We start from the raw sequence: 15,342 nt of genomic DNA on the forward strand, positions 1-15,342 counted from the left end.
ACCCATGTTAGTTCTAAGTCTCAAAATTCCTGTACCACTGTTATCTTTGGCACTTAGTATATGCTACTTTTCACACATTATTGTTTTCTTTATTCAAAGTGATTTCCTTTTTGTCACAGTTCAGTAGAGAAATCCCATTTTGAACAATAACAATATAATATAAAAAGATGACAAGAAAGCATAGATGACACAGCTAATTCAGCCTTTTTTCATGCAGAGATCCAATCTTTAGTCTAGATTGCAAACTTTGTTTTCTTTTTACTTTATATCATGATTTTTGGGACAAGGTTCAATATAAAACACAGGACATAGCAGAGATAGCACTGATACTTTCTCAGCTACCAGAGGTTTTGGAGACAATGTTCAATATGAAACATGTGACTAAAGAACATGATTAATGATGTTAAATATGACCCTGACAAGATTGGGGAAGGAAGCCTAAAAAAAAAACCCCAAACCTGCCTGCTCTAAATAGGTTCTGCCATCCGCTGCATCAAGACAAGACATTAAGAGCTTTAATGGAAAGGAAATTTAATACAGTGAGTATACAACAAAGAAGACAAAGAGTGTAATTTCTAAATCAAACACCTGAAGTTACCCCCCTCATGGGCAAAAGTCCTCCCAAAAGGAATTGGTCCAAAGCAAGGTCTGAAAACCTGTCACAAGACTAAAGCACCTTCTGGCTGGGACCCATAGAAAAGGGTCACACATGGCCAGACAAGCCTGGGAGGAAAAGAGCAAAGTCAAAATTAAGATAAAAGCTGCCATAGTCAACCTCCACACGGATCTCTCACCCACATTGTTTCAATCAGCCGAGGGCCAAGAAACAAGCACGTTTTCTTCATCACATGTTCTCACGCTTTCTTCATCACTTGTTCTCTGCTCCATGTGGCTTCCTCAGGTCTCCTTCTGGCTCTCCATCCTGCTTTGTTCTTCTTCACTTTGACAGCTATCACAAGACTGGGGAAAGCCAGGCTATTCTGTGGGCATCTGTATTCTCCCCTAGAGAGGAGCCATTTCATCACTAGATGTTTTCCAGTATTGTGCTTCTCTAGGTGATCCTCCCAGACTGACCTCTACTGACTTTGTGCTCTTACTCTTATTTACCTAAACTGATACCCAGTTTGGATGGGCTTGGTCAGCTCTTGGTATATCCCCTTTCGATAGACTATTTGACCATAAAAAGAATAAAATACTGGTAGAGGCTGATGGAGGAAGGAATGCAGGGGAGGCATCACAAGAGTGAGTCACACAAAGTGCAGCAACTGACACAGCCATAAAATGACGGTCAACCCATGCCCGGGATGCCTGAATATCAGCAGGAGTTCCCAGCAGATAACAGACTGTTGGGGGCTGTGTCTGAAGTTCAAATCCAAAATGTGAAAGTTAAGGACATGGAGATGAAGGTCACCAGGAATCCCTTTAGATTCTACTCAGAGACAACAAACCTAGGCTCACAAGGAGTGAGGCTGTCTATATCAGGGCAGTCTCTCCACCAGCATGGGGCAGCCACTCCTCTGCCCACCTGTGCCTACGCAGGTGTTTCTTTCCACCTGCTCTTTCCCTCTGCAGGGCAGCAGCCTCCTGCCTGCCCATGACCTGTACCTTGCCGGGACCTTTCTCTGCACTGACCTGCCTCAGGGGAGGCAGCTTGTCTAAGGCTGGCTGCCTGCAACCATGCAAATCTCTTTCCCTGCAAACCTGTCCCTTTTGGGGTAGCTCTTTCTGCCCGCTTGTGTCTATGCAAGTGTCTTTCTCTCCTGTCTCTTTCTACTCTTTAAATATAACTGAGTCTCTGCCTCTTGGAGAATCTCGCCGCATGCCGCTGAAAGGGGAGCTCTGGTGAAACATTTCCCAGAGTGAACCAAGGACCCCGAACTCAAAAGACGACGTCAGAGGCTACGTGAATAAAATAGCGTGAAACTTAAAATGAATCTTGGATGAATCTTGAAAACAATATCTTAAGTAAAAGAAGTCAGTCACAAAAAGCCCCATGGCTTCACACAATACTGTTCATATGAAACTCCATAATAGTTCAATCTACTAGATCATAGACTAGTGGTTACTTGGGGCTCGGGAGGTGTGGAGGGAGAACAGAGCTACAAGCTACAAGGTTTCCTTCCAAGGTGATGAAAATATCCTAAAACACACTCTGGTCACAATTGCTCTTACCTGTGAAGATACTCAATACCATGGACTTTGAATGGGAGGATTTTTATTCTATGTGTTTAGAGCTCAATAAAGCTGCTTTAAGGAAAATTGGTCATATTTCACTCCCCAATCCATACTCGCTCTAGCCTAGAATTCTATCAAACTTAAAATTCTTACTACCTATAAATGTTACTTGTCCATTGCTACTTTTATTTGTTAACAATATTATAATTTTCTTCCCTTATTGAAGGTTGGTTACAACAATGAATATGATTTAGGGAAATGGTTCACACCTCCCCAGGTGTCAACATACTGTCCCACCATCCAAGCACCTGTAATCCTTCACCTGGACCTTTGTGCTGCTGTTTCCCTCCCGGTTAATAACCTCAGTTCTGCAGAAACTTTTTAGGTTTATTTTGGTTGAGTTTTGTCAGTTCCTTTGTGGTGTTTTCTTTGTATTCCATGTAAGAGAGAAATTATCAGTATTTGTCTTTCTCCTTCTGACTGATCTCATTTAGCACAATTCCCTCATTTAATTCCCTCCTTTGACACATGTTGCAAATGTCAAGATTTCATCCTTTTAGCCCACAGTTACTTTGTTGTCTCTTAGTTTGTACAAACAAGGACATAAATCACCAAGGGAGTATATGCAATGCCCTAATGTGAATATAATATATACTCGTGAAAGGCAGCTCCTACTTTTTATTTCAATCAGAAGGGATGAATTAGACTTGAAGTAAGGCATCAAATGTATGTTTCCTCGAGTCTAGTATTCTATCATGAAATACATAATACCTTCTACAGGGTAAATCCATTTAAGCCTGAAAACTTAGAAATGCCCTTTTAGTTTTCATTCAAGTTTCTGTGGGGCATTTTCAGGCACCATTCTAGTTCCTGACCCATCTCACCAAGAAGCAGGTCAAGGTTAAGAGAGTCAAACACCAGGACCCTCCTTGGTGGCACAATGGGTTAAAGTACAGCTGTAAGAAACTATCCGTAGCCACTGCAACATGAGTTAGATCCCCGGCCAGGGAGGTGACCCACATGGCACAGCAGTCTTCTCCTGTCCTGCCCAAAGCTCCCCTCTGTATTGTGTTTCAATCTGCTTGTTCTGCTCCCCATTCTGTCTCTGATGAATCCTTACCATCACCACCCCCCCTGCATCTCTGGCCTGTACCCCTGTTCTTGTATACATAAATAAATCTAAAAAAAAAACAAAAAAAACAACACCAATCCTCAAGTATCTATCAATCCTCTAACCCTCAAGTATCTATCAATCAGCCCACATCTTGCTCGATGTCCTCAGTTCTGGTCATGTTTATGACTATGACCCAGGTACACACTTACTGCTTTGACTCACCCTTGTGTGAAATCCTCTTTCTCCTCCCCATCACTTAAGACTAGGGTGAAAGGCTTATATGAAACTTCCTGTATACAACCCAGCCTTCATTGCTGCGTATATGGTTTTTGTGTTGTGTTGTGAATATGATGACTTCATATTCTTTGGATATATGCTGCAGAATGAAATCAATGGGTTTCAAGTATTTCCATTTTTAGTCTTTCTAAGTGAAATCTATATTGCGTTCCATAATGGTTGGATCAGCTTACATTCCCACCACCAGTGTGAGTTGGTCCTTACTGTGGTCTCCCATAACATGGGACTTATACCTCCTTTACACTAACTCATATTAACAGTTAGTAGCTTTCCAAATTTGTGGCTTATGCTTGTAGAGCACTGGAGAGGAAAAACCAGTTTTATAGTCTGAATTTAACATTTTCTTAGCTAAGAGTGTTATACAGAGATTTGATTGAAAAGACACCTAACAAGCCACATCACTAGAAGAAAACATTGTAGCTGTGTATGTATCTATACCCAAAGGATACACAGTGCTTCCCTCTAAACCAGCTCTGAGACAAATGAGTTGCTAGTAACTTGTCCAGGTTTTAGAGCTGGGCTGGGGTTCAGAGAACGATGAAAGAAAAGGGATGACAAAACCCCTGCAGGATGTTTCTCTTTGTGCTGGGCTCAGCTCATCAGGTCAGTTACTGAATGGTGATTTGATAGCTTTCAAAATCTGTCAGCTCAAAATGCCTCTACCTTATTATACTGATAACTGAAAGGTCACCACTCTTAGCTCACGTGGCACTGTTCTTTCTCAAAATACAAATAGGTCTGGGAGGGTGATGTGGCTTCCAAGCATGCCAGCTGACTGCATGCAAGTCTGGTAGCAAAGACAAGGTGAATGAGCCAACAAAGGGGAGTGCCTCGGTGCTGCTTCACAGGGGGTTCTGGCCAAGCAACAAGAGAAGCAACCCCAGAAGGGAAAAGGTGATACTCAGAGAAGAAACTGAGGATGAGCCGATCAAGGTCTATTGGGGGCTGGCAGGACTCTGACCAGCTGGGGAGAGGCTGGCCCAAAGGAATAGTATTTGTCCCAGCCTTATCAGGATGGAGAGGAGAGTTTCGTTGCTGGTTAATTACAGCAAACGTTAGAGTAGGACAGCGAAGGAAATCAAGAGGAGATATAATTGGGGCTTCATAAGGAAATGACAACAGAGGAACAAAAGCTGAAACCAGTGAACTAATTTACCTATTCACAAGACAATGAACAGGGAGTGAAGCAATTAATTAGAAGGGTGGAAACAAGTCTGTCGAAAAGAGGTGGCAACCATGTGCCAGAGATTAGCCCCATCTTCATCTTCTAAGATCTTTCTCCATCTTTCATCATTTTGCCTTTTCTCCCCCTTCTTTTACATCCTACCTCAGTTCTGAGCTACCAATCTGAGCAACAGACACATAGACATGTGGCTTCATAGGTCTTTCATGGCCTGGGTCCAGCCTTATTTCAAATTGCACAAACATGAAGAAATTATTTCATTTTTCTCTTTATTCTCAAAATACAGTGGTATCAAAGCTAAGATTGGATTGGTTCTTGTGGTCTCCAGGGCTTGGGGGGAGGCAGAATTGAGCCCCCAGGAATGTGGAGTATCATCTCAAAAAGCTATAGGCAGCTCACCAACTATTCTGCCAACTTCCATGGCCCAAATCAAATTTCAGGCACATCCACAGAAGCGTGGTGGGGCCTGGACTCTAGCTTTGGGGGAAAGTCAGAGGTGGAAACTGTCTTTGAGAAAACTTCTCAAGAGAACAAAGCACCAGGAGAGTCTGGTGAGAGAAATAGGGAAAGTAAAGATAGGGATTTTCCTCTTTTCTGCTGCTATCTCAGGACAGAGGCATGTGACCCCAGAATGGGACTGAAGTAGGTAGTAGATACTTGGGTCACATAAGGTGAGGACAGGCTGGTTAGTGGGGGATGCCTTCAGGCTTTGAAACATGTTCCATAAGTCTGAAGATGAATTTTTCCAGTTTGTGTGCAGCATTTATCCCGGTCTCAAGCACTTCCTGGTGATTGGCCGTCTCCAGGCTGTCATAATCCATGATAACCTTATTGGTGATGAGGGAGAATCCAAACACTCGCAGGCCACAGTGCCTTGCCACGATAACTTCTGGTACTGTGCTCATCCCTGGAGGAAAGAGGAAAACCAGCTGTCAGGACCCTCAGCTCACGCTTTTTCTTTCCCTTTGGCCTCACCTCTCCATTCATCACTCCACAGACAATTTAATAACTCCAAAACCAGTCTAGAAACAATTAGTATTGAGCTTAGATCGGTGTGCTTGGCTCCAAGAGCCTACATTTCTTCTTCTTCTTCTTCTTTTTTTTTTTTTAAGATTTATTTATTTATTTATATATACAGAATTGGGGTACAGGCCAGAGGTGCGGTGGGGGAGAAGATTCACCAGAGACAGAGTGGGGAGCAGAACAGGCAGACTGACTAGGTACACTGCTGAGGGGAGCAGTAGGCGGGTCAGGAGAGGTCTGCCGCGCCATGTGGTCACCTCCAGGGTGGAATCAAACTCATGCTGCAGTGGCTTCAGAGAGCTTCATAATGCAGTGCTTTAACCCACTGCGTCACCAGGGAGAACCCGAGCCTACATTTCTTATAAATAGTACCATGCAGCACCCTATTTCCGTATTTGTTGACGGTGTTTAAAGTAACGGTGATGGGAGTGTTTGAGCAAACTCACCAAACTTCACCAGTTTAACAGCTTTTTAGAAGCCAGGTTAGTGAAACCTTCCTTCAGTCAGATTCGCTCAACCCACTCTCTAGGTCTACAACTTACTCCTTCCCATCCTTGTTTTCACCAAATCTTTCCCTCTTTAAACCTCTAGTCAAGTTCCCCTTCTCACCAACAGCATCTGCCCCCAGACGCTGCAACAGTCGGCACTCCGCCACAGTCTCGAAATTGGGGCCCGCCAGCATCACATAGGTCCCCTCCTGGAGCTCTCGCTTCTTGAAGTCCATCTGTCTCCAGGTCTCGCGAGCCAGACACCTCAGATTCCGGTCATAGGCATCAGACATGGCAGGGAAACGAGTTCCAAACCTGGGGCACAGGTTGGATTAGCCCAGATTAATGAGTACCACATGTTCTTTCCTAACTCCCAAGTGTGTTCTTAAACCCTGCTCCCCCCCCCACCTCAAAACAGAGGAGCAAGATTTGTACCTCTCTTCGTTGGGCCCTCTGAGAGGGTTCTGACCAGAGAAACCTGGAAGGTTGATGTGATCACGGATCAGCATGATGTCTCCAACCTCAAAGTTGGGGTTCAGCCCTCCAGCTGCATTGGTGACTATAAGGGTGTGCACGCCCAGAAGTTTGAAAACCCTCACTGGGAATGTCACCTTCCAAGTAAAAGGTCAGAAAGAGTGTTCTTTAAAATTTTGCCAATCTTCCCAAGCAGATAGGAATGACATGTATCATGAAAGAATACAAAGGAAGAGAACCCCCCCCAAAAAATCTCTCTAGCCTAGGTAGTCAGGTCATTAAACTAGTTAGTGCTCGCCCCTTATTCCAGATCCAACCAGGCTCACACCCCTGCTTTACCTTCTTGAGTGAATAGCCTTCATACATGTGAAACCTGCCCTGCATCATCACGCAGCTTTGGCCGTTCAGGTACCCAAACACCAAGCAACCAGCGTGACCTTCCACTGTGTACAAAAAGAGAGGAAAATGTAAGGGATGATGCTTTCATATAACACATAACCACTGAGACATTATTATTTCCACTTTCAGAAGCTTTAAGTCTGGTAAGAGAGATAGACATTAATCATAAGCTCACAAGGAAAGATAGGAGGACATCCTGAGATTAGAGCTGGAGGGGAGGTGGCCTAAGAACACTCAGTGTGAACAGATATATCAGTGGAAGGAGAAGCAGACTTTTACATAAAACTTCAAAACATGTATAGAAAAATAGGCCTCCATGGTGGCCTATTCTACATCTCAGCACTATCACCATGGCAACCTGAGTTCGATTCCCAGCGAGGGAGGTGACCCGCATGGCGTTGGCAGACCTCTCCTGTCTCTCTCACAGCAGTGTGTCTCAGTAGATCCACCTGTTCTGTGCTCCCCACTCTGTCTCTGGTGAATCCTCTCACCCTTGAACCTCTGGTCTACACCCCAGTTCTTGTATGTATAAATAAATCTTTAAAAAAATAATTTAAAAAGAGGAGAAAGGCCCTCCCTGGTGGCTCAGCGGGTTAAAGCACAACACTAAGAAGTTAAAGCCACTTCCGCATGAGTTCGATCCCCGCCTGCCCCGGAGGTGACCACATGGCGTGGCAGACCTCTCCTGACCCGCCCACTGCTCCCCTCAGCAGTGTACTTCATCGATCTGCCTGTTCTGCTCCCCACTCTGTCTCTGGTGAAGCCTCTCACCTTCCGCATCTCTGGCCTGTACCCCAGTTCTATATGAATAAATAAATAAATCTTTAAAAAAAATAAAAAAATAAAAAGGAGAAAACTGCATTGCAAGAGAACAAAAATGAGTAGAAATGGAATAAATGAATAATAATGAATGTAGTAATTATAGGCCTTTTTCCCAAATTTTTCAAAATTATGAAGATGGTTATTTTTAGTTATTATTCTTTTTTTTTTTTAAAGATTTATTTAATCATATAGAATTGGGGTACAGGCCAGAGATGCGGAGGGTGAGAGGATTCACCAGAGACAGAGTGGGGAGCAGATGGACAAAGTACACAGCTGAGGGGAGCAGCGGGCGGGTCAGGAGAGGTCTGCCATGCCATGTGGTCACCTCCGGGGCAGGCGGGAATCGAACTCATGCAGAAGTGGCTTAAGCTTCTCAGTGCTGTGCTTTAACCCGCTGTGCCACCAGGGAGGTCCTGTTTTTAGTTATTATTCTAACTAAACTATATGCCTCCTTACTCCTGAAAGGGAACTCATGGCATAGTTTGGTTTTCTGAATAGTCTACTGAACATGGGGAGAAGGGGCTGAATTTGGATTCACAAGGATACTCCCTTAAAACCTACAAAGTCAATCCTATGGGAACACGCCTACGGTGGGCATCCAGAGGCGTGGGAGTGCAAAGATAACGTCCCACAGAGACATAATAACCATTATTACCATTTGCCTTGTCTGTCATTTCTCTCTAATAGCCAACCTTTCCCTTAGGGAGTGGACAGTCTGGTTGAAGAACCAAAACCAAGAAGAGCTAAGGGATACTCAGAGGTAAGGGAGTTTTTCTTAAAAATCTTCTTGGTGGCACAGTGGATTAAAGCACAGCACTGAGAAGCTTAAGCCACTTCTGTGTGAGTTCAATTCCCGCCTGCCCCAGAGGTGACCCACATGGTGCAGCAGACCTCTCCTGACCTCGCCCACTGCTCCCCTCAGCAGTGTACTTCATCAGTTGGCCTGTCTTGCTCTCCACTCTGACTCTGGTGAATCCTCTCACCCCCCCTGCACCTCTGGCCTGTACCCCAGTTTTGTATGCATAAATAAATCTTAAACAAAAAATCTTTCACAATAGAACAAAAGTGACATAGGAAAACCCAAGTGGAGTATAAAAAACAGACGGATAATTACCTAGTTGAAAAAACACAGCGAAAAATAAAATATTGAAAAAATTGGGGAAAGAAAGAGGTCGATAATTTTTTTTTTTTAATTAATCCCTTATCACTTAGTGCAGTGCCCTGGTACTGGGTTAGAAGTGGCAGGTGTGGCCATTGTCACTATCTCCATTAGAAAACTTTGCCTACTTTCTTTCTTAAATATATTCTTCTCTAACTTCCATTCTTACTTCCTTACTCCAAATGTTGCTCCAAAGGGCTTAAAAAATGCCTGTTAAGTCACCTCTCCAGGAAACAAAAGCAGGCAAAGCAGAAATGAAAATGATTAATCAGTAAGCCAAGGGAAGTTTAATTATCTAAGAAACTAATAAGTAAACCAAATACACTACCCTGTCATGTACTTGCTCCTATTTCACCTGACTTTTCCCCAAAGCTTTGTTTGCATTTCAGAGCTTTCCTGCTACTGTTAGGATGCTGGATATGATGTCCTCAGATCCCTTAAGGCTCCACTGTGGGGGGGGGGGGTGGACAGGAGCCACATTGTCCCTCTCCAAAGGGTCACTGTGACTCAGGTCTTGGTTATTTGTGTGTTATCACCTATGCGTTTGTCTGCAAGAACCTGGCAATCAGTGTGTTCATTTGTTGCTGTGCCTTAGCCCAGGACTAGAGCTACAGCTGGGAAGACTGGGAATGGCAGGTGGGCAAGGGGCAAGAGAGTCCTGATTTTATCCTGGAAAGTTACAGGCCCTGCTTTTTCCCCATATAAGCTGCAGACTGAAAGAAATGAGATGGGTGTGTGAGTATGTGGTAACCACTGTGTAAATGGGCAAAGGATGTGGGCAACAAAATGAAGAGCTCTGAGGAAATGTGTCAGTAAAGCAGAGGATATTTGTCATCATTCAGCACCACTTACACACACACACCCTGTCTCCTATGAACATTCTACTAACAGAATTTTCTTTAAAGTCATTCTGATGATTCTTGGTGGTCTTTTTTTTTTTTTCTCTTACTGAATTTGTCTTCAGTGAAATGTTTTATGTATATGTTATATACTGGATCTGTATAATCAGATCCAGTAGAACGACTACCCTCTCGTTAGAATATCATCAATACCCCTCTGCCCCATTCGCATTCCCCTTCCTCCTTGCTGTACCTGTACTCCGGGGAAAGTTTGGTATGTCCTTGTAGTAAAAGACTTCAGGCTGAGTCAATTTATCAGCGAGACCTCCTAATCCAGAACCACAGATCACTGCCACTTTAGGCTGCAGAGTGGTTTTGCGTTTAAGCCAATTAAAAGTTTCCTGGTAATCTTCATATGTGTACCTAGGGAAAAAAAGGAATATCAAAATGAGTTTCAATCCCATCCCAAGGGCATCACAGATTAAAGACCTTCAGTGTACAGACTGGCAGTTCTACCAATGTATTAGGGGATAGAGAAGCTGGCTAATGAGCTGCCCTGTTTGGGGGGAGAGCCTCCTCTCTCTCAGACAAATTGTTTCTGATTCGGGTCCACTAAATGTCTGATGTGAAATAGCCTTCTTATTCCAGAACCTGACCAAGGTGAATGACACCTGTTGCCATCACCAGCAACTCCAGTTTTGCCACAACTGACAAGTTCCATCTCTCCCCTTAACAAGGAACCACATAAAGCTGAGGAAGTAAGGAAACAAAAATGGAGCAGCACATGTTAGGGGAGTCTGATTTGGGCCCAGAAATCAGAAAGCTCAGCTTATACATGTCTCTACCCAGATACAGTCTTATAGAAATAAAATCCACAAACAAGCAGCCTGGAACCCAGGACACATGTGGAAATGTTGATGATGGTTGAGAAAGATGGTATTTGACCCACCATCAGTCATAGCCGACCATTGCATGAGACTACCTATTAAATCTGGAAATTCTATAAACCCAGCATTTTTGGGGTAACACATTTCAGTTTCATACTGACTCTGTGTTCCCCAAACTTGCAATTCCTAAGAAGGCAAATAAACTCCTGTTTTTATCTTCACAGTTTTAAATTCAATTTCTTGTTAATTTCTTGACAGAATTTATAGAAGTGCAGTGAAATCATCAAATGAAGGAGGGTAAAAGGAGCCCACATTCAAAATGAAATGAGGGTTCTCCTTCAGGGCAGTGACTAACCCAATAAAATCTTGCTTATTTCCTTAACTACCCCTAAGGACAATAAAAATGTAATTAAGACTAATTACATGGAGATAAGGATAACCTTGTCTTCTGTACTGCGTACCCTCCTTACCTTTCAGCTCCTCTCAGATAATTTTATGGGTTAATTTTTTTTTTCGATTGACCAAGACCCTGCATTTGTTATTTGTGGGATCCCCAGGCCCACATAGACCCCTGCCATATATAATATGACAGGGATAACCAAGGCCAGAGCACAGATAAGCTACTGCATAAAACCTTAGACCCAGTCCCCAACACTGGTCGTCAACATTTGGAACAGAACTGGAACTGGTAGTTTCTCAAACAGCAATGTGCTAAAAATAGAGGATAGATGGCCCTCCCTGGTGGTGCAGCGGGTTAAAGCACAACACTAAGAAGTTAAAGCCACTTCCGCATGAGTTCGATCCCTGCCTGCCCCGGAGGTGACCACATGGCGTGGCAGACCTCTCCTGACTGGCCCGCTGCTCCCCTCAGCAGTGTACTTCGTCCATCTGCCTGTTCTGCTCCCCACTCTGTCTCTGGTGAAGCCTCTCGCCACCCCTGCACCTCTGGCCTGTACCCCAGTTCTGTATGCATAAATAAATAAATCTTTTTAAAAAATAGATGACAGATATACTCCAACAGATTAATTATAGGGAAAGTCTCTAGAATTTTTATTTTTACAAAATGCTTAATTTAATTCTGATTCAAAAACCAAGTTTAGGTTCTTTTGTCCTCCCTGGCTACCTGACGATGCACTGCCACACAGTAGCTATCTGGATCAGGAAGCTCATGACCAACATTATTTCCCTGGAAATAAATGGTCATTGATATCTTTCACCCTGGGAAAGCAACAGTATCTAAGACAGAAAATAGGGGAAAACAAACTAAAACACACAAGAGCACCCCAGTTGTCATCACAGCTGCAGAATCACAGCTCACTGGGATTGGCTGTAAGACAACTGGCTTTGGTATAATGATTTCCTTGGATTGTGCAAAGAATGAACTCTAACATAAATTTGCAGGACATGATCTGTATGAGAAGTAAAAAAATCAAGAACAGATGGAAGATAGGGGAACTACAAAGGCCAACATTGATGCTGGCAGAAGGAAGGATTCAAGATTCTGCAACGACTTATCTGTGGTGATTATGCAGGTGTTTCATGAAAGGATTAACAAATTAGAGTATTTCAAGAAATAAAACAGATTTAGGAATTGCTGGTTTTGAAGAAATCAGAACTCAACCTGGATACTACTCCAAATTTTGTTTTTTATGGGAAGTAGCCTATGTTTCTAGTTTTTCCTCATATAAAGCAAGAGAGCATAATCAGCCCCACTTAACTCATGTGATCCATTTGAAAATGAATTAGAAACTTGCTAACAAGCACCAGAATCCTATGTCTAAAGATCTTGGATCAAGTCCACACAATAAAACTTTGCCCTTCCCTGTATCCTCTTCCCTGACCCTCTTCCCCTTCCTGGTTACCTTCCCTTTTCTTCTCCAAGGTTCTTTGCTCTTCAGAGATCCAAGAATATATAATTGCAGAGAACCTGTCCTCCCCGCCCCCCCTCGCCACCACCACCAAGATTTTTCTCAAAATTCCATCTCAACTCTCTTATACCCACCTGAAAAGGCCAAAAGATGAAGAGGATAAAAAGAAAGGGAAACTGGTGTGAGCCAAAGACAACTAACCAAGACTTCAGAGAAAAATTCTTTGCTTCAAAAACAGCCTTTTACAACCCCAGGACTCTACAATATATTTAAGTCCTCAGAGTAGTTGGGGAAGAGTCAGAGCTGGGGCCGTAGAACTGTGGCCACAGGATGATTGAGGAGACAAAGCAGTGACATGGCAGGAAGGTGATCAAATAACTTCCCCAAGAGAGCAAAGGAAATCCTGGCATTGCCCTTTCTAGGCACAGCTTGTAGCATTTCCTCACTGGCGCCAGGTTCCAAGAGTATTCTGGATCCCTTGGTATCCAAAAGCCACTGTGTTCCCCAATGCTGAAGATTTAGACTGGATTTCAGAACAAAAGCAGAGTTTTCAAAAATACACAGTGGGAGAAATGGGCAGGCTCATTCGCTCAATTCAAGAAAAAGATTTCCTTTCCCCAGGGAAATCTTATTTGCAATTTAATAGGATTTCCAGTTTGGTGGGGAGGGAGGTATTTCGGAGGAACTGTATAGGTACCGGGACTCAAATTACCTCGGTTTTAACGAGACCCTAGAATGGAATTCTAGGAATTCAGGCTGAGCATAAGGGGTGCGGGTGCCTTTTTCGCGCCACAATTGTATGCGTGCATACACGCCTGTGCATACGTACGCCTGTACATACGTAGACGCGCACACACCGCTCCTTTCTTTTTATGAGTGGACTACACTGTTTTTCAGCCTGTCCCCTTCTACTCTGGTCGGCGCCACCCATGCTGTTCCCGCGCGCACCCGCCCTCCGCTGGCTGCCCCAATGCTCTGCCACCTGGTCTGACTTCAGACTCGGCGCCAGCCCTCTGCATCTCCAAAGCACTCGCTCTCTCTCCCAGGGCCCTCGGGGCCCACAATGCAGGACTCCCTAGTTCTCCGCCAGAGCCTTTTCCCCCTCCCCAAGGGCCCTCGGCCTCGTGGCCGCCTCACTCGTCTTTCTCCATGGTCCTGCCAACGCCCTCTCGATGATTCTGCCCTTCTCCGCTCCGATCTGCTCCGCTGAGCTGAACTCCTGCCGCCGGGTCACAGTTGGCACAGTTTGCTCGGCTGTTTTATATCCCGGGCGCGGTGACTGCAGCCAATGGCAGCAGAGCACACGGCAGGCTCATCGCTATGGCGACACACCCAGATCGGTTGCCTGGGCTGAGCAGTAGAGCTAATCTGTAATCTTTTCGGCGGAACCCTTCTTTTCAGGCGCTCAGTCCTCCAGGGGCAGAGGGTTAGGTGAAGCGACTGCGCGGGGGAAATCCAGCATTTTATTTCACCGCTGCACCCTTTACGCGCCTTCTCGCGTCCTCTGGGCGGTGGTTTCTGGCCAGAAAACCTACGAGCGAAAAGAATGAGAAACTAGAAGGGCAGCCCCGACCTTGTTTCGTGCCATACTGTTCTGGTGAACAGCGAAGAGCGAGACTTGAAAAGAAAAAACTTCAAACCTTAGATCGTGCAGCCCCAGAATAAAATTAAAGATCCTTGTGTTGGGGTTGCTTCCTGGATAAAACAAACGGTGTTGATCCTAACAACAGTGCTAACCTGGAGATTTCAGTATTAGGGAGAACACAGCAGGGGTCTGAATTCACTCTCAGATGAAGAGAAAAAAAGGTTCTAGGAGCAAGAATTTTTGGATTCTTCACACAAAGGATGTGTATATCACCTGTTGATATACACAAATACTGCATCCAAATAATTCAGATAACTAAAGAAGGACTCTTCCCAAGATGAAAATACAGAGGATAAGGTCTATGTAAGAATTCAGCTATTTCTTCTCCCCACTTTTACAAGTTCAACCAACCTCAAAAATAGCGGTATTTGCAGTTATTGAAATCCTCCACTTGTTTCCACTCTCCTGAACTATAATCCTTCTTGCTTGCCATTTTACCCACCACCATCTGCCTAAGCCAATATTTTCGTTATTCATGTAGCAACTACTTATTGAGCACCGGCTAGGTACCAGAACTGTTCTAGTGCCAGGAAAGAAAAGAATGAATATGAAGAATTGAGTCCAATATCAAAGGATTGATTTACTGTATCATTATTGTGACTTTGGTTTATTGTTATTATTGCCATTCTTTTTTTAAAGATTTATTTATTGATTGATACATAAGTGGGGTACAGGCCAGAGGCTCAGGGGCGATGAGAGGACTCACCAGAGCCAGAGTGGGGAGCAGAACAGGCAGACTGACAAGGTACACTGCTGAGGGGAGCAGTGGGCGGGCCAGGAGAGGTCTGCTGCCCCATGTGGGTCACCTCCAGGGCTGAGATCCAACTTGCACTGAAGCGGCTGCATCTCTCACTTGCTGTGCTATGCTTTAACCCGCTATGCCACCAGGGAGGGCCTTATTATTACCATTCTTATTCATCCAGTAATTTTTTAAAAGGATTTATTTATTTGTTCATACAGAACTGGGGT

General features: G+C 44.2%; 1 protein-coding gene across 1 annotated transcript in view; it reads right to left on the reverse strand.

Moving 5' to 3' along the window:
- Positions 1 to 5,011: 5,011 nt before the first annotated feature.
- The window catches only part of PNP (purine nucleoside phosphorylase), a 19,113-nt gene continuing 8,782 nt past the window's right edge, over positions 5,012 to 15,342 (reverse strand). Inside the window, exons 2-7 of the mRNA XM_012733965.1 lie at positions 13,866 to 14,259; positions 10,227 to 10,396; positions 7,094 to 7,197; positions 6,716 to 6,891; positions 6,402 to 6,595; positions 5,012 to 5,676 (exon numbers count right to left, since the gene is read on the reverse strand). Coding sequence (XP_012589419.1) covers positions 5,456 to 5,676; positions 6,402 to 6,595; positions 6,716 to 6,891; positions 7,094 to 7,197; positions 10,227 to 10,396; positions 13,866 to 13,879 — 879 coding nt within the window. The 5' untranslated portion in view covers positions 13,880 to 14,259 and the 3' untranslated portion in view covers positions 5,012 to 5,455. The remainder of the gene's footprint in view (positions 5,677 to 6,401; positions 6,596 to 6,715; positions 6,892 to 7,093; positions 7,198 to 10,226; positions 10,397 to 13,865; positions 14,260 to 15,342) is intronic.

This window comes from Condylura cristata, unplaced genomic scaffold (genome assembly GCF_000260355.1).
Source record: "Condylura cristata isolate star-nosed mole 26May11 unplaced genomic scaffold, ConCri1.0 scaffold00045, whole genome shotgun sequence".
Taxonomy (NCBI): domain Eukaryota; kingdom Metazoa; phylum Chordata; class Mammalia; order Eulipotyphla; family Talpidae; genus Condylura; species Condylura cristata.